Here is a 25762-nt window from a genome sequence, read left to right as displayed (position 1 = left end):
CGGGATCTTTAATCCAAGATGATGCCCTTACCCTTGTCCACAACCGAACCTATAAAAAGGTAAACAACGAGAGGGTAAGCAAAGCTTAGTGAATGCAATAATTATACACATACATATATAATATACCTACTTGCAAATCACTTACTCAAACACCGCATACATGCTAGCAACACAATTAGCTTATAATCTTTTATACAAGCTAGAAATCTCCAATACCACAAGCTAGCATAGCAACGCATATAATATAATTCGAATAATATATTATGCTTACACTTACAAGACACATAACCATGGTTAACCAATCGTACAAGGGAATGACGCTCGCGAAAACGCCATCGGTGTTCATAACATCTGTTAGGGTACTTAACACCTCGTATCACTAACCCCTAGGGTGGCACCTTAACACCTCGGTACTTCACCCCGAGTGGCATCTTAACACCTCGATGCTTCACTCATTATTTTACGGAGTGGTGTCTTAACACCTCGACACTACACCCCTAGGTGGCATCTTAACACCTCGATGCTTCACCCCGAGTGGCATCTTAACACCTTGATGCTTCACTCGTCACGTGAAACGTGGTGTCTTAGCACCTCGACACTTCACATCTCACGCTACAACAAATAGATACATTATATACCTACACATATAATTATTCCACTCACCTTACGCCTTCGGTGAAAGATAATCAAGTCCGAGAACCTTCAATGTAACGTACCTATTACATTATACATAATATCAATCACAAACTCAAGTTGGTCAACCCACTAAAACTCCATTCTAGGGTTATCTTGACCCATGGTGCAATTTTGACCCATTTGCAACCCTAACCCTAATATTTGAGTTAACATCCCTAAAACCCTAATCATTATCCAAGTTAGGTCATAAGACACTTTCCAATACAAGGTTTATGCATCAAACACATACATTTACCCACTTAGGTCCATCATGACCCATTTGACCATTTAAAGTCAATACACCCATTTCGGGTCACCCACTAACCCACTTAACACCCATTTACATATATATAAGTGTGCTAGTACTTTAACTAACCAATTTAGGCTCATAAACATAGTTTAATACTTTGAAAACCCTAGTTAGTCATCTTTAGGTCTACATGACCCAAATTCACCCAAAACACCCAATTTACTAACAAATGGGTCTTAGGTTCATCACTTACCCCAAACCCTAACCCATAATCAAATTAAAATCAAGAAATCAAGATTAGAGCATACCACTATCACCAAAACGTAGCTAGAGGAAAGATGAACAACTTTAAAACTCGCACTAAGACCCGATTCAACCTCCTTCTTCCTTTAATGGAGCTTTCTCACTCTAGAACCTTCTCTCTCTCTAGGATTTAATGGAAGATGATTAAGTGGGTGGAAATGGAGTAAATGAGGCTCCAACAACTGATCCCAAGCCTTAAAGTCGGATTCCTTGTAATTTTTACCAATTTGCCTTCAAAATATCTAATTAAAAGGAATCTGTCACAGAACAATGGCGCGGCGCGCCAAATGGCCGTGCGGCGCGCCAATCGCCCAGCCCAGTTTTCTGCCTTCTTTTAAATATGTACAACCAAAACCCCACTTCAAGTACATTAACTACACCTATGTACACTACAAATAAACGGGTCTTACAACGTACCGGAAATAATCATAAAAAATAGGATTAGTGACATCATACTCATAAAATATTTTCCGATTAAATTTTGTGCCAAACAATTTAAGGCCATAATTTTTTTTTTTTTTTTTTCAAAGAAAACTAAAAAAGCTTTCAATCAAATTGCCACAAAATGGGTCCACTCAACTCCCTTTTCCCGTTCCTTTTACGTGGGCATCAACCAAGAAAAGCACACCATTTTTCCTTTTTTTTTTTTTTTTTTTTTTTCGTTTGTGGCCAGCAACCACACTTTCCTTCTCATCCACAAAATAAAATGTTAAGTGGACAAGTAAAAAGAACACCACATGGTGTGTCCCACAGTTTGCAAAAGTAATCAACTCTTTTGACAACAAACATATTCTCTTTTTTTTCTTGTTTCTTTTTCACGCCAAGCAACACCAGAAACATAAACAAACCCTTTTTGCTTTCTCAAAACTTTTTGTGTAAAGGAGGTTCCAACGTACGTTGCCCTTTGGTATAAAAAAGAGTTTGACCCTTTTGACTGTTTCCTTTTTGAAAGGCTATATATATATATATATATATATATATATATATATATATATATATATATATATATATTTTTTTTTTTTTTTTTTTTTTTGTATTTGACTCATTATTACTTATAGGGCCTTGTTGATGTATATATTCTGGCAAAAGAAACGGTTTTGTTTTATCATCATCCCAACCCTCTTTCCTTCAAACTGTAATACACACCAACAAATGATGTTTTTGCTTTCTTTTATAAACTACTCTGTACAAACATCACTCATTTTTCCTTGTTCTTTCTCTGATGTTCGATCGTCACCAACCAAACCCTCAAAGATGGGGTCGGCCACCGCTGCACACACTAATCTTCTTCCATAAGGGTTTGAAATTGGGTTTGAGGTGTCAATCCTTAACCCGTTTGACAGTTTTTCGTGAATTAAACAAAGAAGAGTTTGAATTAAAGAGAACCTGTGATGAATTGTTGCTTTTACGGTTGATTCTCAATGTGCTGTTGCTGCTAACCTTCTTGTCGCCGCCGGCCACCGCTGCTGCTCCCTTCGCTGGTAATGGCAGGTGTCTTCGCCATCTCCATCACCACAGTTTTCATCCTAACCGCCACTAACCACCATGCAAACACCGCAACACAAGATCCTTGACGGCCACTATCTTCAGCAGCCACCGTTTTTTTTTTCTTTCCGGCAGGAAGCAAGCAGCCAAATTCAGATACAGATGCTATTAAAGCATCACAAATAGTTGCCGGAATTTTGTCATACACCCTGTTGTAATAGATGTGATTGTTTTTTTTTTTTTTTTTTTTCTAAGTACCTCATAACTTTCTTTGTTTTGTTGTAGAAGCTCAATCAGTGATAATTATTTCTTCCTTTTTCCATGTTAATGTCTTCGTACCTTGTTCTATCTATTTGCAACATTGGCTTTCTTGAAATTTTGTTGACGTAGATGTTATATTTTTAACATATGTAACTAGTTGAGAATAAATAAATAGGAAGTTAATACCTACTTTTGTAGAAGCTCAATCAGTGGATATCTATTTCTTGCTTGCAAATGTTTATATGATCCCCCAAATCTTGAAAAGAAGACGACGTACCTGTTGAGAATAAACAAATAAGAAGTTAATACATACTTTTGCAAAAAAGAAAAACAGAAATTGTAGTAGATTAAAAAGTCTTTTGTAGTAGATTACCAAGTATTGAAACTTAGACAGTTGTTGAATGACTGATTACAACTGAAGAAGCAGAAGTACATTCCTCATTCGAAACAGATCCAACAGTTGAAAAACCATCACACAACTTACCATTTTCAAAAGTTAACTGAAGCTTATTACGTCGAGATAGTATACCTAGCCATCCCTCTTGCAGTGAAAGATGATATCGATGTCTCAAAAAGTCGGCTAATTTAACCAACATCAATTGATCCATATTGACCAAACTTACTTCTCTTTTGCCTCTTTGCATTTGACATTATATGTGCAGTTGGAAAAACAAAATAGCAAATATCCAGGGATTATAAAAGCACAACTAAACATATCAAGCATACATATGTTAACATAAGCAAGCATCAGAAAATATTCAATACAATCAGCAAACAAAACATAATTTAAAACAAATAGTATTAGGTCTTAGTATATAAGATTAATAAGAATTAAAGCAAACAAATGAAGAACAATGGTAGTAATACGACAACTTTAAGCACTTGACAATAGTTTGTAAATCAAACCAAAATATGATTTAGTTAAACCACCAACAAACACACACAACATTGGGACATTAAAGTAAATTACTATAATTCACACATAAAATATATACACATCAACATGTGTAAGTATATCTAAGGAAAATTACTGCATTAAAATTTAAGATTGATAAATATTGACAAACTTCGTTCAACAATAGCATAGTCAACAATAGCACAGTAAAAAAACACTTGAAACTATAAACACCATAGTCAGTATGGCAAATGCATCAGAATTCTTATGCATGTTATATAAAACCCAATTAGTTGAATCATGAGCCAATTCAGAGTCCCAATTAACCCAACCATATCTCAGTCACTCACAAACCCATCAATCTATCAAACTTTGTTAAATTCCGCACCTAGAAATCATTTTAACAAAAACAGAAATACGAGGAGTTAAAAGGTGAGAATTAAGAAGAAATAAGATTTGTGGTAGCATGCTAAGTTACCCCCGTTGTATTCTCAAATCAAAAGGTGAAATATAACCTGTAAATATCCACAACAGCATCCTATACCGAGAATTAATGGATTTTCATCCATCCTAATCAAGATCATCTTTATAATCCTTATCCACTATAATCGTCAAATGTGTGGTGTGATTTAACCAAACAAATCAACAACGGAGTTGATTTGCGGTTGATTTCTAAGAAACCTTAGAAAGTTAGATTAGAAAACTATGAGCCCTAAAGAGTTCAAAAGGCAAGAATAACGATAAAAAAGAGGACGAGAAAGATAAAATGGTTTCAATTATGGAGGGAAACAGTGACGGAGGATAATAAGGGCAGGAAGGTGCCATGGTCCCCCAAAAAGCTTTGTTGTTACTAGTAATTTCTACGAACTAATTTTGTTAAGTTCAAATCTTGACCCCACCAAACTGAAGTTTGAACGTCTAACATACAGTTTATTCATTGAATTTAATATTATTTCATCAATTCTTAAACTTTTGTATTATTTGTATATACTACCATATAGATTATATATTATTTTGTTAAACACTATCGGCATATTTCATTCAAAATTTATGAGTTTAGGGATATTTTAGTGACATAAAATAATTAGTTAAACAAATCGAATGTATCCCTTTATTTTATTCATATTGAAAACTACATGTTTTAATTGAATTTTTTGGCCCCTTCATTGTTAGTGTTCACGCTCCATCGTTGGAGGGAAACCAAAATTATAGGTGAAGAAGGATACGGAGTCGAGGTGAAGCATGTAACTACTGGTTTTAGGATATAAGAAAAATAAGTACTTATAATTTGAAATATAATTTGAAAGAAAATTTATTTATATAATAATTATAATTATAATAATTATTAGATTAAATTAAAGATTAAATGGCCATGAGGTTAGCTTCAGATGGCACTCATGCAACCGCCACGTCACACCGACTTCCTCTCCGAAGAAATGTTCTGTTCATACCATTACTACTCGCTTTACAAAAACCATTACTACGTACTTTTTAATTTTCATAAATTTATAAACTCTAAACTGTTATAATTTAATAAAAGAACTACAAAATACAATTATACTTATTTATGAAATATTAGTAAAAGAGAGGATAAGTGTGTATTTCATATAATTCTATGAAATGGTACGTTTTACAATGCTAATACATGAGGTATTTATACTACAAAATTGGCATCCATTTTATGACTTCTTGTACATATATATATTATTATAAAGCCATCCATTTATGACTTCTTGTACATATACATATATATACATATATGTATATATTATTATAACACTCCCCCTTGGATGTCAATTTTTGTTTTGTTGGAGATAAACTACAATTTACTGCCTCGTTAAAAACCTTGGCCAAAGAAAAACCCAGTGGGATAAAAACTTTAGCTAAGGGAAAAAGAGTGCAGCATATAGTTGACTCCCCCTCAAGTAGACATTGTTGAGCTGTTACATCTTTTGAACATGCCTCATGCCAATATTATGAACATGCGTTCTGAAAATAGCAGTTGAAGATGCTTTGGTGAAAAGATGAGCAGAGTTCTTGCTGGATTGAACATATCTCATTTCAATCTGGTTGTCCTTGATGATATTTTGAGTGTATGAGAAGAATCTAGGGGGTATGTGTTTTGTTCAGTCACTTTTGATATATCCTTCTTTCATCTGTGCTATGCGAGCTGGATTATCTTCATAGATAGTTGTTGAACTTTTATCGCGTTCTAGTCCACAAGAATCAATAATGAGTTGTGTCATTGATCTTAACCAAAAACATTCCCGAGTGGCTTCATGTAATGCAATCACTTCGGCATAATTTGATGATGTTGCAACAAGTGTTTGTTTTTTAGAACGCCATGATTTTGTGGTACCTCCATTTAGGAATACATATCGAGTTTGAGATTTATCTTTATGAGGATTTGATGAATGACCTGCATATACATAATCAACCAAATCTTGTTTTGAAGCGTTAGAATAAAATAATTTTAAATCGACAGTTCCTCAAGGGTATCAAAATATGTGTTTGATCCTGTTCCATTGTCATTTGGTAGAAGTTGAGCTGAATCTTGCCAACAAATTAACTGCAAGAGAAATGTCAGGTCTTGTACAATTTATAAGATACATAATAACCTCAATTGCACTAAAATATGGAACTTCCGATCTGTTAAGATTTTCATGATCTTCGCAGGGATGAAATAGATCAGTGTCAATATTGAGTGATCTAACAACAATGAGTTTGTCTTTAAAAGATGTTTTAAAATCTTTTCGGTATAAGTTGTTTGATGTACAAGTTAACCATTAGGCATATGCTCAATTTGCAATCTAAGGTAATACTTGGTATTTTCAAGATCTTTCATTTCAAAATAATTCTTTAGAAGTTGAATGATTTCATAGATCTCTTTATTTGTTCATATGATGTTAAGATCATTGTTTTTCATAATAAAATAACATGGCAAATAAGTTTATGTGTATACACTTTTCTTATCAAGTAATCACTTAATCAGTTATACCACATACGTCCTAATTGTATAGACCCATATAAAAATCTTTGTGATTTAATAGAATACATTCCCTTGGGTTTTGTATTAGATGCTTATGATACCTTAACCCTTCAGGTATATTCATATATATCACTATTAAGTGATCCATACAGATAAGTAGTTACAACATTCATGAGATGCATTTAAGTAACTACCAGGTTGATTAAGTATCTAATAAGTAATTGTATCCATTACAGGAGGATAAGTTTTCCTCATAATTCATTTCCGGTCTTTGTGGGAAATCTTGAGTTACAAGTCTAGTTTTGCCTTGTAACTTCATTTGCACATTTCTTTTTCGGATAAAAATTCATTTGTATCCCATACGTTTCACATTTTTCAAAGTGATAACGATTAATCCGAAAACTTTTCTTTTATTGAGCGATTCTAATTCAGCTCGTATTTCTCCTTTTCATTGAGCTCAATCATGTCTATTTTGATATTCAATGACAGATTTTGGTTCTAGATCATCATCTTTATTCATGATGTCATTGTAATATTATATGAAAATATCTCATCAAGATTTTTTTTTTTTTTTTTTTTTTCATTTCATTTCGGTTCCATAATATTGCATAATTTATCGCAATTTATGTATTTACATTTATCAATATCCTCTGCAGAAGGAATATTGATTTATGGTTCTTCTTGAACACTTTCTTTTATCTCATTATCAGCTGATTTTCCTTTTCTAGGATTTTTATCTTTGGAACCAATTTGTCTTCCACGTTTCAGATGTGGCAAAGACTCATGAGTGACATTATTGCCAGCTTTTGGAATTTCAATTCGAGCTGGAGCATTTCCTGCTATTATATATGATTTAGTCACTCTTTTGTATCTTTAAATACATAAAGTAATTAATTTGCAAATTCTTGCATATGCATTATTTTTTAACTTTCTTTTCGCATTCTTTTGTGCGAGAATCAACATACCTTAATTGATGTTCATACTATGAAACATCATTTTCTTTATTTTTCATTTCTCCCCCTAATCTAGGGAACAATGTTTCATTAAAATGACAATCATCAAAACGTGCTGTAAAAACATCACCCGTCATGGGCTCAATATATCTTATGATTGAAGATGTTTCATATCCAACATATATTCTCATCCTTTTAATGGTGTAATCAGAATAATGTGTTCTCAATTTAATAATTTGTGCAAGAAACTTTGCAAATGCCATATTACGGCTTGATAACACACAAATATGAGATCATCCGCTAGATGCGTCTATTAGAACCATGAAATATCAAAATGGTTCACATGATGGATGAATTGGTTCATATATATAACCTTGAATTCTTTCAAGAAACATTGGTGATTTTTCTCAATACTCTTTTCATTAATCACCATATGTGCTTTTCATCATATGCAATTTTAATCGCTTTTAATCATATGCGCTGTGCTTTTCATCATATGCGCTTTTCATCATATGCACCTTTTATCATATGCGCTTTTAATCATATGCGCCTTTTATCATATGCGCTTTTAATCATATGCGTTGCGCTTTTAATCATATGCGCCTTTTATCATATGCGCTTTTAATCATATGCGCTGCGCTTTTCATCATATGCGCTTTTTATCATATGCGCTTTTAATAGTATGCACTGCGCTTTTCATCATATGCGCCGTCCTAAGAGATATATATCTCTTCTTCTATATTACTCTATATTATTATATTATTAATTTTATTATGCACGCTATAAATTCAATTAGGTACCTATATTACTGTACCTGTTAATATTTAAATATACATGCAATCATGCATCACCACTAACTTCATAAATATCCACAAGTTGTTCGTAAGATACAGAGAATTCAATTGATATCAAATTATTATTTTATTATTTCTTTATTATTACTTTGTATTATTGATATCAATTAGTTGAAATTTTTGTTCAGTGCATTATTCATCTATCATTATCTATCATCTTTATGATCATAATTTCTAAACAGTATACATTGATAACCATATCTTCTTTAATGCTGTCCACTATCATTACTTACAGGGGCGGAAGATTCATGAGACAGGGTGTGGCGGTTGCCCCTGCTCACTTTTTTCTTCTAACTAGCGTAATAGCGTTTGTATGTAATGGGCTGGAAAATTATTAGTAGTATTTATTATTTCCCAGCCCCACCCAAAATAATAAATTAAAGGTAATTCAATTGGCCCATTAAAAAAATGTAGCATAATACCTTAATGGTAGCCTATCAGAAAATTTAAACACAAAACTCCAATTATTTTGTTTACGTTTTTGTATATTTGATAAATTGTTTAGACTTTAATATTTGCTAGTAATATGTATGCTATATGCTATAATATTTGCTGGAACAAATTTATGTTTTTTTGGATAAATTATTTTAGTTCTTATCTCTCTTGCCCCCGCAGATGAAAAGTTCAAGTTCCGCCACTTATTACTTATCTATTTTTTTTTTATTTACTCATTTAGCTCATAAAAAAAAATGTACTCCGTAATTTTTTTTTTTTTTTTAATGATTTATTTAACCAAAAGAGTAGTTGGGGTTGCTATGGAGATGCAAAACATTACTACGTTCATATGCTCTTGTTTTAGCTACCGACAATTGCGGTGCCCCCACACATGTGCTTAATAAAATAACTATAACTATTACTTTTATTATTATATTTTTCATCGTAACAATTGATTTAATTGACATAAATTTCATAGTAAATCATTCATAGTATCTAATTATTTTATTTTATCTAAACAACTTTACTTTTTACAAGGTACTCCCTATCTTGAAACCCCACCGTCTCCACTCTCACTTTGATTATTCCGAATAGAGGTTCATTATTGTGGGTTTGTTTTTTTTTTAAAAAGAAAAATTGAAGACAGCTCATCGAGCTTTTAAGTGGTCGGCCATAGTACTACCACTTGCATAACTCTTTTTCTTGGAGATTAATAAAGTAAGACAATTTAATATTCCACATATCTACTTCTACAAAGCTTTGAATTGTGAATATATATACTTCCCTTTTATCTCTTAAAATGACCCGATTACTTCATGTATCAACATAATTTCGTTGGGTATAACCCAGAAAGAAGTAGCAACAGGGTCACGAAAAGAAAAGTATGTAGTAGAATACAAAGGTGTTGGTTTAGTGCTTTGAACAGAAATAGAAGGAAACGATAGTGAGAGAGAAACGGTTTTGATTTGCTAGTTCTTGGTGGTTATGGTTTCATCGAGCAAAAGGATTCAGGGGCGGAACCACTTAGTAGTTAGTGGGTGCACGTGCCACCACTGAAAATGGTAAATAAATTAGCGATTCGATACATCCAAAAATTAATTGGTAGATAATATTTGTTGACTGTAGTTACAAAAAAGAAAACTGAGAATTTGAGTTTTCATGGAGGAGAGCGTAAATTTGGTTTGGTGGGGAAGAAGACCCCATATGTCCCATAGCCAATCACGATTGCACACATTGTAAACACTTTTGACTCTTTTTCTCTTACACCCCTACTGAAATGTAATCTTTTAACTTTTCACCCCTTTATTTTTAAGTAATAAGCTTTTGATTATAAGTATACTTAGAAATCAATATTACAATCTAACATTTGTTTTTATGTTTTTCTTTTTTAATTTTATACGTTTTTTAAGATGCAAAAAGAAGCTGTAGTATTCAATTTTGGTTAAACATCATTATTATCATTGAAATTAAAAATAACACCTAAATTCTTAATATTAAACTTTTCTTTTATTGATATTTTAGTTACGTTAAATTTTACTCTAAATATATATATAAAGTAAATTTATTATCTGTGCCACCACTGAAAATATTTTCTGGCTCCGCCTCTAAAAGGATTCAATGGTGGTGAAGGTTTCATCAAGAAGGTGATACCCGAGGTGGGTGTTTATATATGCGTAAGTAATATATATATGTGTATCTTAATATCTCCCTTTTTTTTAAACTATCTCTCTCAAAACAGGTTCATTTTATGATCGTTGTAAAGTCTTGGTTTTCTTGTTAATTAATTAATTCAAAGTAATTTAAATTAAATAACGTCAACAATTTTTGGAATACCTGATGAGTATAACTTAGTGATGGAAGAATCCAAGCTGGTAACTTCTTGATGAGAAGACACATTGGAAGTTTCAGGATCTTCTGACGGTTTCAGCGGCGGAGGACGGTGGCCGGTAGAAAACTTGAGAGGTGGAAGTGGTGGTTGAGCAACTAGAAGAATCACCATGATTATACGGAGCTCTTCGTGCTGATAACGTGTTATAATTTAATAAAAGAACTACAAAATACAATTATACTTATTTATGAAATATTAGTAAAAGAGAGGATAAGTGTGTATTTCATATAATTCTATGAAATGGTACGTTTTACAATGCTAATACATGAGGTATTTATACTACAAAATTGGCATCCATTTTATGACTTCTTGTACATATATATATTATTATAAAGCCATCCATTTATGACTTCTTGTACATATACATATATATACATATATGTATATATTATTATAACATAAACTAAACAAAGATAATAAATGTCAGAATACTTCCATGACGACCTGTACCTCCAAATCCTCAAACACCTCCCTCTAAAATCCATCCTCAGATTCCGTACAGTCTGCAAATCATGTAATTCTCTCATCACCAGCAATCATTTTATCTCCACAAATCTCAAACACACCAAATCCATCAAGCAAAACCAACTCTTAATCAGGTATTTCGACCGAATACATAAAACCGAACAATACATCGTATCAAAAGATAACGAATCTTTCGGTTTACATTTTTCCAGTATTCAGTTCTTTCAATACGCTAGCAAAGCTGGTTATTTTAGAATTATTAGTTACTGTGACGGTGTAATTTGTTTGAGTAATGACTTATTTGAATCCATAAACATGGTTATACTCTGGAACCCGTCCATCCGAAAATCAATATGCGTTTCTGTTCCCAAATACGAACAAACTTTGATTGTCAATGTGTTAGGGTTTGGTGTTTGTCCCGTAACTCATGATCCAAAGATTGTCAAAATCTCGTATTGTAATGATTTTTCGATACCGAAATTGGTGGATGTTTTTTCAGTTGCATTAGGTAGTTGGAGGAAGCCTATTTGTGTTGATTGTAGGCGTAATCGTCCTCTTAATACGGTCCAGTTTATTTGGTCTCAGGTTTGTTATAATGGGAGTATACTTTGGGTTGCTTTTGATGAGGCGAATAGTGTGAATTCTCGTTGTTTGATCGTGTCGTTTAATTTGGCAGATGAAGTATTTGATGAAATGTCACTACCAGATGGGTTAGCTAGTCAATGCGTCTCGAATTTGTCGATTAGTATCCGAAAAGATTATCTTGCTTTGCTGGAGTATGATTTGGAAAAAGGTAGGGAATCATGTGATGTATGGGTTATGAAAGAGTATGGTGTTAAGGGATCATGGGAAAAGCTATATGTTGTTCGGTTACCTGGTATTTTAAGAAAAGTGGTCGGCTTTAGGATGAATGGAGATACGGTTGTGGCATTAAAAAACCATGAATTGGTTATTGTTAGATGTAATGGGAATGTTGAAAGCCTTGGTATTTACGGAAATATACGTTCTTTTTTTCCTAGGATCATATGTGGATTCCCTAATTTTGATCAATCAAGTGGATCGACAGATGTATCCTGTTAACGACGATGATCGTATGGAAGATTAAGGGTTGATTTGGGAATATATTCATATATTTCCATTTTGATCTTGTTTTCCAAATGTGTATCACTATCGCCATTGTATGCTAATTTTTTAATAACTGTGACTAGTTTTAGATGGACACATTGGTGAGTCTATGTTAATTCTCTCCCTCAATGTGTTTGAATACTTTCATCATATTCACCAGAAAGACAAGTTGATTAACTAGCCACGATCACTTGGTGATACCTATGATATCGCTAATAGAGGTGTATTAACTGCAACGGGGGAGAAAATCGTTTTGATCATCATATGGTGAAATTGGTCGATGGGATCATACAGTGTTGAAGACCACAAAAAAAGGCGGAAGAGACTGATATAGTGTTATTTCCTGTGAAATTGTGTCTAACAAAAATAATGTTATGTGACCTTGGTTGAGATTTATTCCAGTACTGATTGAAACATTTGTAAATGATGATTTTGTGTACACTAGTGTTTGATATCGCGTACTGTGATTTCTAATTCGAATGTTGAATATGGACGTAAGCGTGATTCGTCATGGATGCAACCCAAACAAAAGAACATATTGTACAAAATTGATGCCTTGCAAAGCTTCTTATGTAGTGGATAAATAACAGCCATTTAAGTATTTAACTGATACATTCCTTACTTACAATCCCATCTCAAGTCTCCATCACAATAACTTCCAAGGTTTCAAGAAACACCGTCAAAACAGATGTAACAGCCTTTATGATCTCCTGTTATGAATATTTTAAACAAAAAATGTCAAAACTAACAAAACCTTATGTATAATTAGCTTTTATCTTGATAAGAAAACTTACATAGTGTGGGATTCCAGCTTTTGTTATTTGGTAAACCTACTAATCTACTAAGCTAGTTGCCACGGTAGTATGAATAACTTTATTGAAAAGGTATGTTTAATGATTCCCTTTTCGTGATTTTGATCAAGCAAAGAGATTCGGCTGCTGAGAAGCTCGGTTTGTTTGTGAGCGGCTCTATTGATAGGATTGGATCATCAGGCTAGTCGTTTTTGGTGTTGGACGTTTAGGTTTTGTTGAGTTATGGTTGCTCTCGTCGTTCGATTCCGTGTCTCCTAGTGTGTTTGTTGTAGTTTTGGTTAGGATGCTCTTCGTTTTCTGTTTTGTGTGTTGGTTAGTTTTTCGGGTTTTGGTAGGGGCTTTGTCTTTGTAGTGACTACATGTTTGTTTTGTTTACATAGACTCGTTATTGTATTGGTTTCACATACTCTTTCATTTTTAGATTGATGTTTTCCCGTTTTCTTTTTATCCAAGTTTCGTTTTCAAAAAAAGTCAAGAAGCGAGGTACTGTTTTTTTTTTTTTGGGGCAAAATAACGAAGACTCATATAAATACGGAAAACGATTTCGAATAGAAAATGCCTTCAACAAAAGATTCAATAGGGAGAACTCCGATGAGGCTCGTAACTAGAAACCAACAAACATACAAAGTATCTAAACCGAACCTCATCTTGAGAATACTGAACCAATAATCGAAACAAAATGGGGATAAAAAATAACGACACTATGAAACACGAACCCGAGAATTCCGAACTCAAATATCTTTAATAAAAACGCCGAATTCTTCCTTCTCTGCGCCTCGAACCAATTTTTTCCTTCTCTTTTGTTGATACCTAATTTCTAACGGCGCAACAGGGATCTCGCTATAATCATTAACAGTAGCAGTAACCGGTTCGCTCACCTCGGACATTTTCGTCATCATTCCATCAAATGCCGCGAAAGCCTCCTTAGACATTTTTCCTTTCACAAATGCCGATGATCCACCTTTACCCGCGTCCGTAAAACCGCCTTGCTTGACTTCCTTAATCCCCATAAACAAGTTTTGAATAGCTTCTCCGTAATCCAAATCTTCAGTGTGATCTTTAAGCTTATAAGACCGAGACCCTGAAGTGGAGGCAAGATTTCTTCTCGACCTCAAGTTCACGTCTACGGGTTGACCTCTTGAAATATTCGTCTCTTCCTTTCTCTTTGCCTTCAATTCTTCCTTCTTTCTCTCGTTCTCCTTCTTCAATCTAGCGAGGTACTGTTTAGAGCACCTCGAGTGGCAATAGTAGTTTCCCTGAAAAAGAAATTACACATAGTTTATTTTTTTTTATCTTTGAATAACAAAAAACATGTTTAAAGATCGCATAACGATTGTTGTCATTGTATTTTCTCAAGAGGTCTTCAGGTTTAAATCTCACGATCAAGCATATTTTGGCTCGATTTGTATTGATACTGTGAAATGGAAAGACCTTAATGGTAACAAATGTGCTTACTCTATAAAAAAAGTTTGAGATTCCTTCCCCCTCGAGCTACTCAGGTTTCTTGGTTTCGATTGGTTGGTATTCTCATTGTATTTCTAGACATGGGTTTGTCTTATTGCTACTTATAGATGAAAGATTAAAGATACAAGATGGATTACAAGCTTGGGAAATCCACCATGGTAATGCTATTACTTGTGCGATTTGTAATATGTTTCTAGATTCACACGCTCATCTATTTTTTCTGTAGTTTGCATCTCAAGTATGGACTTTAGTGTTAAAGCCTTGTTATGTTCCGATAATTAGTCACGGATGGAGGGATTTTACGTATCTTCTGAGTCCGTTTGCTTCAAGAAACTTGGCTAGGATCATCTTCATAAAATTTCGTTTGATGCGCAGTTCGTTTGGTATGGCAAGAGCGGAATAGAAGATTATTTAAAAAGGGGAGGCGTTCCATGGAGCAAGTGTAGGAGGCTATATATTCTACTGTGCGCCTAAAGTTTATGAGTTTCAAATGGAAGTCCTCAGTGAGTGCCCTTCGACTCAAATTGCATCAGGAAATTTGTTGAGCATGGTTTTGTTTGTTCAAGCATTTAAGCTCATGTTTGCTTTATCTTTAATTAGTTAAAGCTTGGTCCTTTGAGAGCTTATACGGTCTGTCAAAACGTTGACCCAGATGCCAAGAAGACGTGTTAAAAAATGGTAACGATCCGGTCATTAAATCTCCTAGAATAGATTGTTTTCTAAGCAGTTGTACACATAATCTGAAATCGAGGTTTCACGGTTTTTCTCTTCTCCTCTCTTCGCTTCTCTCAGTGTCAAATGGTTGGATACTTGTTTTCTTCAAATACTCTAAGATGTAATTGTTCCTAATTGTTAGGCTTTAAGTAATCTTCCTTATAATTCGAAACCTAAAAAACTCACGTATTGTTCATCCAACCAAAGTCAGATCCAATGTGTTAGAGAGGGGGCGCCCGCCCCCGGTGGATTTCGCAATTTTAGTGCAAATTTTTTCGGTTTTTCGATTTTGCCCCCGGTGGAAATTTTTTTTTGCCTCAAACCCTTCATATTTTGCTCCATAACCTCCATATTTTGCTCCAAAAACTTCGTATTTTTGCTCAAAAATCTCTAAATTTTGCTCAAAAAACTCTATATTTTGCCAAAAACTTTATATTTTGTAAAAAAAAAAAAAAAATCTTTACGTTTTTAAAAAAAAGTCACTCCCGATGAAATTTCACTGATCCAACCAAATAGACTCTCCAACCAAATAGACTCGATCTTTGTAATGACATGACATGATATTGTATTTAACATGTTACTTATTTTAGTATTATTAAAAAATAAATGAAAGCAGTCAACACTTTGGTGTGTAATTTTAAACTTCACAAAACAAAAAGGACCTAAAATAAAAAACCAAGATTACTTGAAGATATAAAATAACAAGGGTTTTGGAATTGAATTCCCAAAACTGAGATCGGTAAACTACCTGCAAACGGCCTAAACCATCAACCATGTCTGCTAGAGCCTTGAGAAAAGTACTCAATCAACAACAACAAGAATCATCGTTATCAACCACAGCTAATATCAATTTATCTCCTGAAAACGACTCTGATTCTTCCCCTGATTCACCCCGCCCTTTCACTAATCCATTCGATCTACTCAACGACCAGGACCAGATTCAGGTGCGTGTGTAATTTAACCATATAATTAACCATGTACGTACTTGTTTTTTTTTTATCTTAATAGTTTAATTATGTGCTTACGTTTGCTAATTACGAATTGGTAGGATGGATAGGGTTTTTAGGTTATGTTTTGTTGGTTGTACGGAAAGTATAATATGTATATCTATAGTATTACGGCTCTAGTTAGTTATTGAGTCGACAGCAAGCGTCGATTTACGTCGATTTATTGGCGACTTGACTAACTCTTTGACTTCTTATTGTGTTTTGTTGTTGATGTTATGATTGATTTTAAATAACAGGATAATGATTCAAGTGATGATGATGTATCCTCTTCCTCTATTGTAATAAATGAAGATAATAAGAAAAATATATCTGCTAATGTCAATAATAATAAGAAATCAAAGAAAAAGAAGAAGAATAAGAAGAAAAACAAGGAGGTATCTTCGAGTGCGGGTGACATGGGATCCATAGATGATATATTAGGAGGTTTATCTGTAGGAGGTAATTCGTCTGTTGGTCGAAGTAGGGTTTCAGAAAAGAAAGTGGAAAATGTGAATGGATGTAAAACTTGCGTATTGCAAGTGGATCCAAGGTTCCTGAATGCGGAAAATGAGCTTCGAAGAATATTTGGGTCGAAGGTTGTTAGTTCATTTGAAAAAAGCAATAAGGCAGGAAGTTCGAGACAGGGTCGACCTGGGAGACGTGTTAGTGTAACACATAGAAAGACGGTTATGGTTACTCCTTCAGAACATTGGCCTAGGTGGGATGGATCTCTTTCAATGGAGCTACTTGAAGAGAAAAATAAAGACCGAAAGGGGTGTAACTATTTCAGGCAAGTTTTGTCTGCTCTATGCCTATATCCGTTTTCTTTAAATATCTGGTTGTGTTAATTTTTTATGTTAACGTTTATGTTTGCATGTTGACAAACACTGTGAAGATAATCTGGTATGGTTTATCTATGATTTTTTATATGGCACAATAGGTTTGTTCAGTGTTGGCAAAAAAAAGTTAATTTATCTGTATAGACATTGAATTTAGTTGTACTTAAAGATTGTTTTATCGTTGAATGATGTTCTAACTAAGTTGAAACTAACGGTTTAATTGGTTACAAAAAACAGAAAACGTTTGAAATGCTTAATTGATGGTTAGCTGTGTTTCATCTTCATGCTATTGTGTTAGTAGCTATACTTGAACAATATGGTCATTTATTTGTTTAATGTTTATGTTTAGCCAAATCCTGTTGGGTGTTATCTGCTTCTACATGAAAATATCAACATGCTGTATAGGCCTTAATGAACTTATATATGCACTCGCTTTTCTTTGCCTATTTCTGGATAATGTATTGTCCTTCTAGTGTATTTTGTTTCTTTTTGATTGAAAATAAGGAAAAACAGAGTTGCAGATGACGACATGAAGATATATGAATCGCTACATATCAATACTAAAAAAATTTCTTGAGAAAAATATAGACATATATAGAGATATACTTATGGTTGAAACTTATCTGACCATTTTATTTTGGTGTTACTTTATCTAGGTACGTACCTTCAGCTACCTACAGTTTGGCTCAAAGACAATACGAAGCTTTTCAAGCATCACATGATCTTAACGGTATAGCGAGTGTTCTATTACACCATCCTTATCATCTAGATTCACTCACGACTCTAGCCGACTACTTCAAATTTTCTGGCGAACTTCAAATGTCGATAGACGCAACTGCAAAATCTCTTTACGCCTTAGAATGTGCATGGCATCCATTATTCAATCCGTTAAACGGTAACGTTCAATTAAAATACGTACACGAAACAAACCAGCCGATATTCACTGCACTTTTTGCTCACATGAAAAATATGGATAGACGTGGATGCCATCGATCTGCACTTGAAATATGCAAACTGTTATTGTCGTTAGATTCGGATGATCCAAAAGGTGCTTTGTTTTGCATTGACTACTTTGCCCTTAGAGCAGAAGAATACAAATGGTTAGAACTGTTTTCTGAAGAATATAGCAGTGATAATTCTTTATGGTTGTTTCCAAATTTTTCGTTTTCCTTAGCGGTTTGTCGGTTTTATCTTGAACGTGAAGAACAATTGAAAGAAAACGAAACGAAAGCTACTTCGAGTGATCTTATGAAACAAGCGTTAATGCTACACCCTTCGGTTTTGAAAAAGTTGGTGGCTAAAGTTCCTTTAAAAGAGCAGGTTTGGTCAAAGATAGTCAACCATAGTTTCTTTGCAACGGATGATTCGGGAAGTGCGTCGTTGGATCATTTGATTAATATATATGTTGAACGGAGTTATATTATATGGAGACTACCTGAGCTTTCTAACTTTCTTAAAGATTCAGCATTATCGGTAATTGAAAAAATGGAAATTAATCGAAATGAAGCTAAGGATTGGGCATGTGTCAGACAAGAAGCATTTTCATCCGACAAGAACGAGTGAGTAAAATCTAGCTTTTTTTTATTATTTTTTTTTATGGTCATTTCTGCCTTTGTCGAGATTTATTAAAATAATATTTATAAATTATGAGGAAAAGGAAACGTTCAACCCCCGTCTGACCATAGACCCAACTTGCTCACCTAATTTGCTACCTTTACCAAAAATAACTGCTAGTTACATTTGATGCCATATGATCAAAAAATTAGGATAAAGATTATGATCTGGACCAACAAAAGAACCAAACTAGGACTGGACCAAACTAGTAGTATACTTGATGCTGTTTATGTTTAAGAGTTTAAGAAAACTGGTACTCGTTTTAGTCAAGTCCAGAACCAGAACCAAACCAATTATTAAGGTAATATTGTCCAATCCAGTGTTGCAGAACTCGGCGAATACTCAGTTTTTGCAACTCGGGGAGTACTCAGCAATTACTCGGTCAAACTCAACCAAACTCGGGATTACTTGGAAAATCGGTCAAAACACGGCCAAAAGTCAGGATTACTCGGAAAATCAGCCAAATCCGGCAAAGTCAAACTTGGTCAACATCGGAGTACTCCCCGAGTTGCCGATTATTCCCTAAAAAGTCCCGAATGAGTCCCTGAGTAGTGTTTTTTGCAACCTTGGTCCAATCTTGAACTGTTTTTCTGATACCTGTTCCCAACTGGAACCAGATCAGTTCCGAACTTAAACTCGGCTCAAAGTATATGGTCCGATTCGGCAATTACTCGGTATACTCGGAAATTACTCCCTTGAAGGTCCCGATCGAGTACTCCCCGAGTAGCGATTTATGCAACCTTGGATTTGTTTCCCTGTTCAATCCCGTGTTGCCTGGTGAACACACCCCTGATTGTTTTTTTTTTTTTTGGCAGGTATTCACAGTTAATGGTATCTGAGTTCTCGGATTCAATACCAACAATTCCTCCAGAGCACTTGCAGAACCTTATGGTTGATCCAAGGTTGGCACAGATGCATAATGCCGCCGCTGAAAATCAAGAAAATATTCCCGTTGTTGCACGTGCTCCGCCTCGTGAAGTTGCAAATCGAAATGCATTGGCAGTTTTGTTCGAGTCTCTGCTACCATGGGCAGATTATGGGCCGAGAGAAGATGACCAAGAAAATGGTATGGCTCGTGATGATCAAGATTAGAACACCTTTTTGGCTAAGAGTTTTTTATCGGATCAAGTTTGTTGTGATGAGATCATTCTCTTTTATTTAGCAGTTATATACATCGTTTCTACAATTGTCCTCTAACAATTAGACTATTACTATGAAATACCTTTGGTACTCTCTCTCTTTTATTGTCTGGAAAATATACTATACATGATATGATCTATTATCTGCTAGATAACAATTTTGCTGATGATTGTTGGAATGCAGATGTGTTCTAATCTTCATTTTTTAACATTTATATAAAGCTTTCATAGCTTAACAAAATTTTAAATTTCATTTTTTTAAACATTTATAGATATGTGAGATGTGGCTGTTCATGTGTTTATGTACTTCTGATAATCACCTAAGGACACCGACCTAGCTATATCGGGGTGTCCTTTTAATTACGTACACGAGGTTATGAGTTAAAATTTTTGAGTCAACATATGTAATTATTTTTGAAAAAAAATTCGTTTTATAATATACAAGGTTGCCTTTACAAAGATGAAAATAGATCTTGAATAAGGTCCAGATCTAAACAACCTTGATCAAACTCGTTTGCAGAACAAACTCTTTCTAACTTTTCATGTATACAAATTATTATTTTTTAAACTTTACATTGATATTTCCATAATTCATGTTACAAGATCATTTCCAACATGCAATAACCAAGTCCTTTGCAGTGACAAAGATACAATTGGTGGGAGCAGCAAGTGTAGTTGCCTTAATTTCTTAACTGCACATAAATAACTGAGTGTTAAGTGTGCAATTCACGCTTGTTTTAGACGAAAATATGAGGCATACTACACAGGCATCATCACTGAAAGATGACATGGTGCTTTTTTTTTTTTTTTTTTTTTTGGTAAAAATAATGAAAACTCATATAGAAACGAGGTTGTTTTTCAAATAAAAATGTCCTCAACAGAAATACAAATAAACAGGGGCAACAGATAACATTAACCTCTAGGTCTCGCCCTTTTCAACTTACCATTTACCGTCTCTTTCAAAATGTTCTTTCCGGACCGATTCTCTATCTTGTAAGATAACAACATTGGCGGATCCTTCACTCGGTTCACTCTCCTCGGCCAAACGTGTCATCATTTCATCGAATGCCGCGAAAGCCTCTACATACATTTTTCCATTCCCGTTTGCCGATGAATCGGTGTCTCTACTATTTTGAGTCCCCAAAAACAAGTTTTGAATTGCGTCCTCGTAACACAAGTCATCAATGTGAACTTTAAGCTTATAAGTATCCGAAGTAGATGACTCGTTCGTTTTATTTCTTGACCTCGGATTAGCTTCGCCAAGTAAACCTCTTGAAACATCTCTATTCGAAATATACCACGATTTACAAAAATCTTCGTTCGCGGGGGCCTCGCAGCCGCAATATCTTCTTCCACTACGATCAACCAACACCGGTAATGGCCTATCTTCGTTCGTTTCTAGTTCTTTCTTTCTCTTCTTCTCCTTCTTCAATCGAACCAATCTTTCCACAAACGTTATGTTATCTTCATTTAGTTCTGGATCAGAATTAGAAACAACTACTGGGCTGATATCGCTCCATTTATACATATTTTATCTCGCGATATCTCCTTCACTTTGTTCGGTTTTTGATGATCTTGGAGCCTATTTTGTGTGCTATTGAGCTAAATGGTAATTTGGGGGCTAAAGACTTGATTTGGTGTAAAATTGACCAAATCTGATCAAAAGTGGCTAAGGAAATGACAAGTGTAGAATTCAGCATCAAAAGCGCCGCTCCTCAACTAAGAGCGTCGCTCCTGTAGAGCAAAAGTGCCGCACCTACATCAAAAGCGACGTTCTTATGCACGTTTTGGCTCCATTTTCCATCAGTGGCCAGAAGCGTCGTTCCTGCAGCCAAAAGCGCCGCTCCTATCCAGCTAAAAGCGGCGCTCCTAAAGCAAAAGCGCCGCCCCTGAATGTTGCCAAAAGCGGCGTTCCTGATAGAAAGCGCCGCTCCTCACTTAAGCCAAAAGCGCCGCTCCTGGGCCAAAAGCGGCGCTCCTGTCGCTGTTTCAGCCCAGATTTTCAGCACTATAAAAGGAACAAGATTGGGTTATTTTTCATATGTATCTTTAGAGAGCAGGTACCACAACTCCGAATTTCACATACAAAACCCTAATTTCATCATCCATTGATGTTTAAGGGTGGATTCAACGAAGCTAGCTCAAGATTCATCTTAGATTTACTCTATATCTTCGTCATTTACATTTTGGGTTGTAATCTCCACTTTTCTTCATTTACTTTGTTAAGACCCCGAAGTTGTATAGTGTTAATGTGAAATAAGCTTAAATGATGGTTCCTTAGAAGAGGGCTATATAAGGAACCTAAGTAGTCCTAATTAGATAGCCATTGCATTATAAATGAGTTCTAGAAGCTGTTGAATGTAAATCTTATTGATTCTCTCTCATACCGAGTCTCCTTCATCTTTACCGAATCTCGTTCTAACTTGTCTTTTCTTCTAATCTCAACATGATCTGACCTATCATTTGGTATCAGAGCTTCCAGGGAGTGATATTACATCACTAGATCGATCCAGAGATTGAAGATTACAGAATCTGAGCACTCTCGGTATATTGAATCAGATTCGGTATAATCAAATCTGATAATCTGACGTTCAGATTCTTGTGATAAGTTCAGCGAAGGTGTATTAGGTTGATTAGAAAGAGTTTCGATCATCATTACAGCTTTTTAACATCAATTATGAAGAATCAAGTTGATTTTTAAAGTTCGTGGCTAAAACTCTCGGTATTCATCAATTCCAGCTTGATGCTGTATTTTAGTAAAGGTTTGAGGTCTCAGTTGTGATCGTGAGGTGCTTAATCACATTTCTGACGGTTTAATTTCATCAATTCTTCAAGTTTTGAAGATTTGATCTACATTTGGTATCGTAACTGTCATACCGAATCTGCTTCAAAGCTGTTAATTCTCATTCAGTGTTGCAGATTGTGGTGTGTTTGTGATTCTATCACATTCGGTTTGATCATACGCAGCTAATTGGTGTGGTTTGAGAAAGGATTCTGTAGAATTTCTAAGTTTTCATACTTAGACTCGGTATTGTCAACTGCTACAGTTGACATTCGGTATTCCATACATTCGGTATCTTTGATATTTTGTGTGAAACTAACTTGTTTCCTTGTGCAGCAAGGTTACAGAATCTAATTCAAAGGAATTGGATTGTGTTTGAATTCAAATTCATATAGAATCTGACTACCGAGTCAGATACCGAATCAGGATCTCGGTATCACTTAATTCATTAGTTTTAAGTGTTCTCAGGCAACAAATCTTGTGGTTACCGAATCTATACTGAATCTGGGTGTGTTACTTGTATTTCTGATCAGTTTCTGATACAGAATCTGGTTTACTGAATCTGCTACTATACAGAATCTATACCGAATCTGCTATACTACCGCACCAGATACCGAATCTGACATTTTTGTTAGATTGTTGTGATTTTTCATCCTAGATTTGTGTAATACTGAAAGGACCCGTTCATATACATTATAAACGATTCACAATAGTTGATTACATCGCGAGGTATTTGACCTCTATATGATACGTTTTACAAACATTGCATTCGTTTTTAAAAGACAAACTTTCTTTACATCAAAAAGTGACGGCATGCATACCATTTTATATTACATCCAACTATAATTGACTTAATATTAATCTTGATGAACTCAACGACTCGAATGCAACGTCTTTCAAAGTAGGTCATGAATGACTCCAAGTAATATCCTTAAAATGAGCTAATGCACAGTGGAAGATTTCTTTAATACCTGAGAATAAACATGCTTTAAAGTGTCAACCAAAAGGTTGGTGAGTTCATTAGTTTATCATAATCAATCATTTCCATAATAGTAATAGACCACAAGATTTCATATACATAAACGTTTTAATAAAAATATTCTAAGTGGTTGAGCACTTGGTAACCATACTTAACATTTAATCAACGTCGCATATTCCCTTTATTATGAAATCTCACTACACTGTACCAAGTGTAGTCACTGAAAACGAAGTACTGTGCAATCGTTGAATACTGGTCGTCCAGTCCGGTTGGGGTTGTCAGGCCCGATAGATCTATCAACAGGATTCGCGTTTACAATACCGCATGTAAATGGTAGTTACCAAGCTATTAGGGAAAAATATGCAAAGTGGTACAACTCAACGTAGAATATGTTTTTAGTACTTGTATCCATTTCGTAAAACAGTTATAAAACAGTGCATGTATTCTCAGCCCAAAAATATATATAAAAAGGGAGTAATGAAACTCACTTTTGCCTTGAAGGTATTTAACACGACTTGGTCTTCGATAGATATCACGAACCTAACCATATATATAATATATCAACATATTTTCTTTTCAAGTAATCGTTATATATATATATATATATATATATATATATATATATATATATATATATATATATATATATATATATATATATATATATATATATATATATATATATGTACTTATAATACTTTTAATGTTTTCTTAGTCCGTAGTTAGCAGTCCGATGTTAGTGGTCCACAATTAGTTGCTCAATAAAATAAATAAAGACCCCATCATATTCGTATTGATCAGAATTAATCTCGACCCATGGTACCATGTTGTCAAATGACGTGTTGCGTACATAAAGTACCGTGTTGTCAAATGACGTGTTGCGTACAATCATGAGGTCTTATGATTAATCTTCTCGTGTTGTTTACGGGTGGTCCTGAAATATATAAAATCAAATCATAAGTAATTATATATATAAAATATTATATTAATTATAAAAAAATATGATTAATTTACTTTTTCTCCAAATATTTTTGTAGCTAAACTAGCTTCGGATACCCAATCTTGTTTTAGTCGTAGTTTCTTCATTACAACTCCGGTTTTGTTGGTTTAACTTGCCATTTCCTTGGATCGGGTCAAATTTTAAGAATATGAACTGAAAATACCTTAGTTTGTATTCGAAATCACAGGTTATAGGTCAAACTTTGATGAAACTTATGAAAGTGATCATTTTCCATCATAAAAACAACATTTAATGATCATTTTTCTAAAAATACTTACACTTTGAGTTAAACCATGAAATTTTTATGTGTTAACATATTCATAAAAAATATCATTTTTCCAGAACATGAACTTCCAATTCAAAGTACAAGATGGTTTTTAATTATCCAACCCAAAACAGCCCCCGGTTGCACTCCGACGATGTAGATTCAGTTTTTAAGATGTTCTTTGTAAAACCAAGTTATATCTTGTTAAGTTAGCATATCATTATGATATATTACAGGTCTTGAAGTGTTTTAAAAGTTAAGTTATAAGGATCTATTTAGTTTGCAAACAAGTTTGAAATCATTCAAACTATATTCTTGTTGTTAAAATTTTACAACATAAAATAAGATAGCTATATAAATATGAATCGAATAAAATTATGAACAAGGTTACTACCTCAAGTTACTTGGACAAAGTTACTGTAAGAGATAAGAAAAAATCTTGGAATCAAAGAGTGGTGGAGTTAGATCAAAAGGTTGGAAGTATACTTCTTCAAATGGGTGGTTATTTTGATATGTTTCTTGAAAGAGTTTTCTTATGGTGTTTAAGGCTTGTAATTGAAGCTAAATGATGGGGAAAATGGTTGGAGATG

At 34.2% G+C, this 25762-nt stretch overlaps 1 protein-coding gene and 1 pseudogene across 1 annotated transcript; both read left to right on the top strand.

Annotated features, from left to right (window-relative positions):
* Nucleotides 1–11408: 11408 nt before the first annotated feature.
* Nucleotides 11409–12558, top strand: LOC139859699 (F-box only protein 8-like; annotated as a pseudogene).
* A 3783-nt stretch (nt 12559–16341) lies between these two features.
* On the top strand, nt 16342–20262 carry LOC139857583 (uncharacterized). The gene is made up of 4 exons (XM_071846397.1): nt 16342–16518; nt 16812–17344; nt 18050–18952; nt 19823–20262. The coding sequence occupies exons 1-4, from the start codon at nt 16342–16344 to the stop codon at nt 20097–20099; spliced, it is 1890 nt and encodes a 629-aa protein (XP_071702498.1). The 3' UTR covers nt 20100–20262.
* Nucleotides 20263–25762: the final 5500 nt, after the last annotated feature.

Source organism: Rutidosis leptorrhynchoides, chromosome 7 (genome assembly GCF_046630445.1).
Source record: "Rutidosis leptorrhynchoides isolate AG116_Rl617_1_P2 chromosome 7, CSIRO_AGI_Rlap_v1, whole genome shotgun sequence".
Lineage (NCBI taxonomy): Eukaryota > Viridiplantae > Streptophyta > Magnoliopsida > Asterales > Asteraceae > Rutidosis > Rutidosis leptorrhynchoides.
This window is presented reverse-complemented; position numbering and strand designations above follow the sequence as displayed.

Excerpts from the sequence above, each read along its gene's own strand:
- LOC139857583 (XM_071846397.1), top strand. The coding sequence starts at position 16,342 with ATGTCTGCTAGAGCCTTGAGAAAAGTACTCAATCAACAACAACAAGAA. Across the intron at positions 17,345-18,049 it reads AAGGGGTGTAACTATTTCAG|GTACGTACCTTCAGCTACCT; the intron begins GCAAGTTTTGTC and ends TACTTTATCTAG. Across the intron at positions 18,953-19,822 it reads TTTTCATCCGACAAGAACGA|GTATTCACAGTTAATGGTAT; the intron begins GTGAGTAAAATC and ends TTTTTTTGGCAG.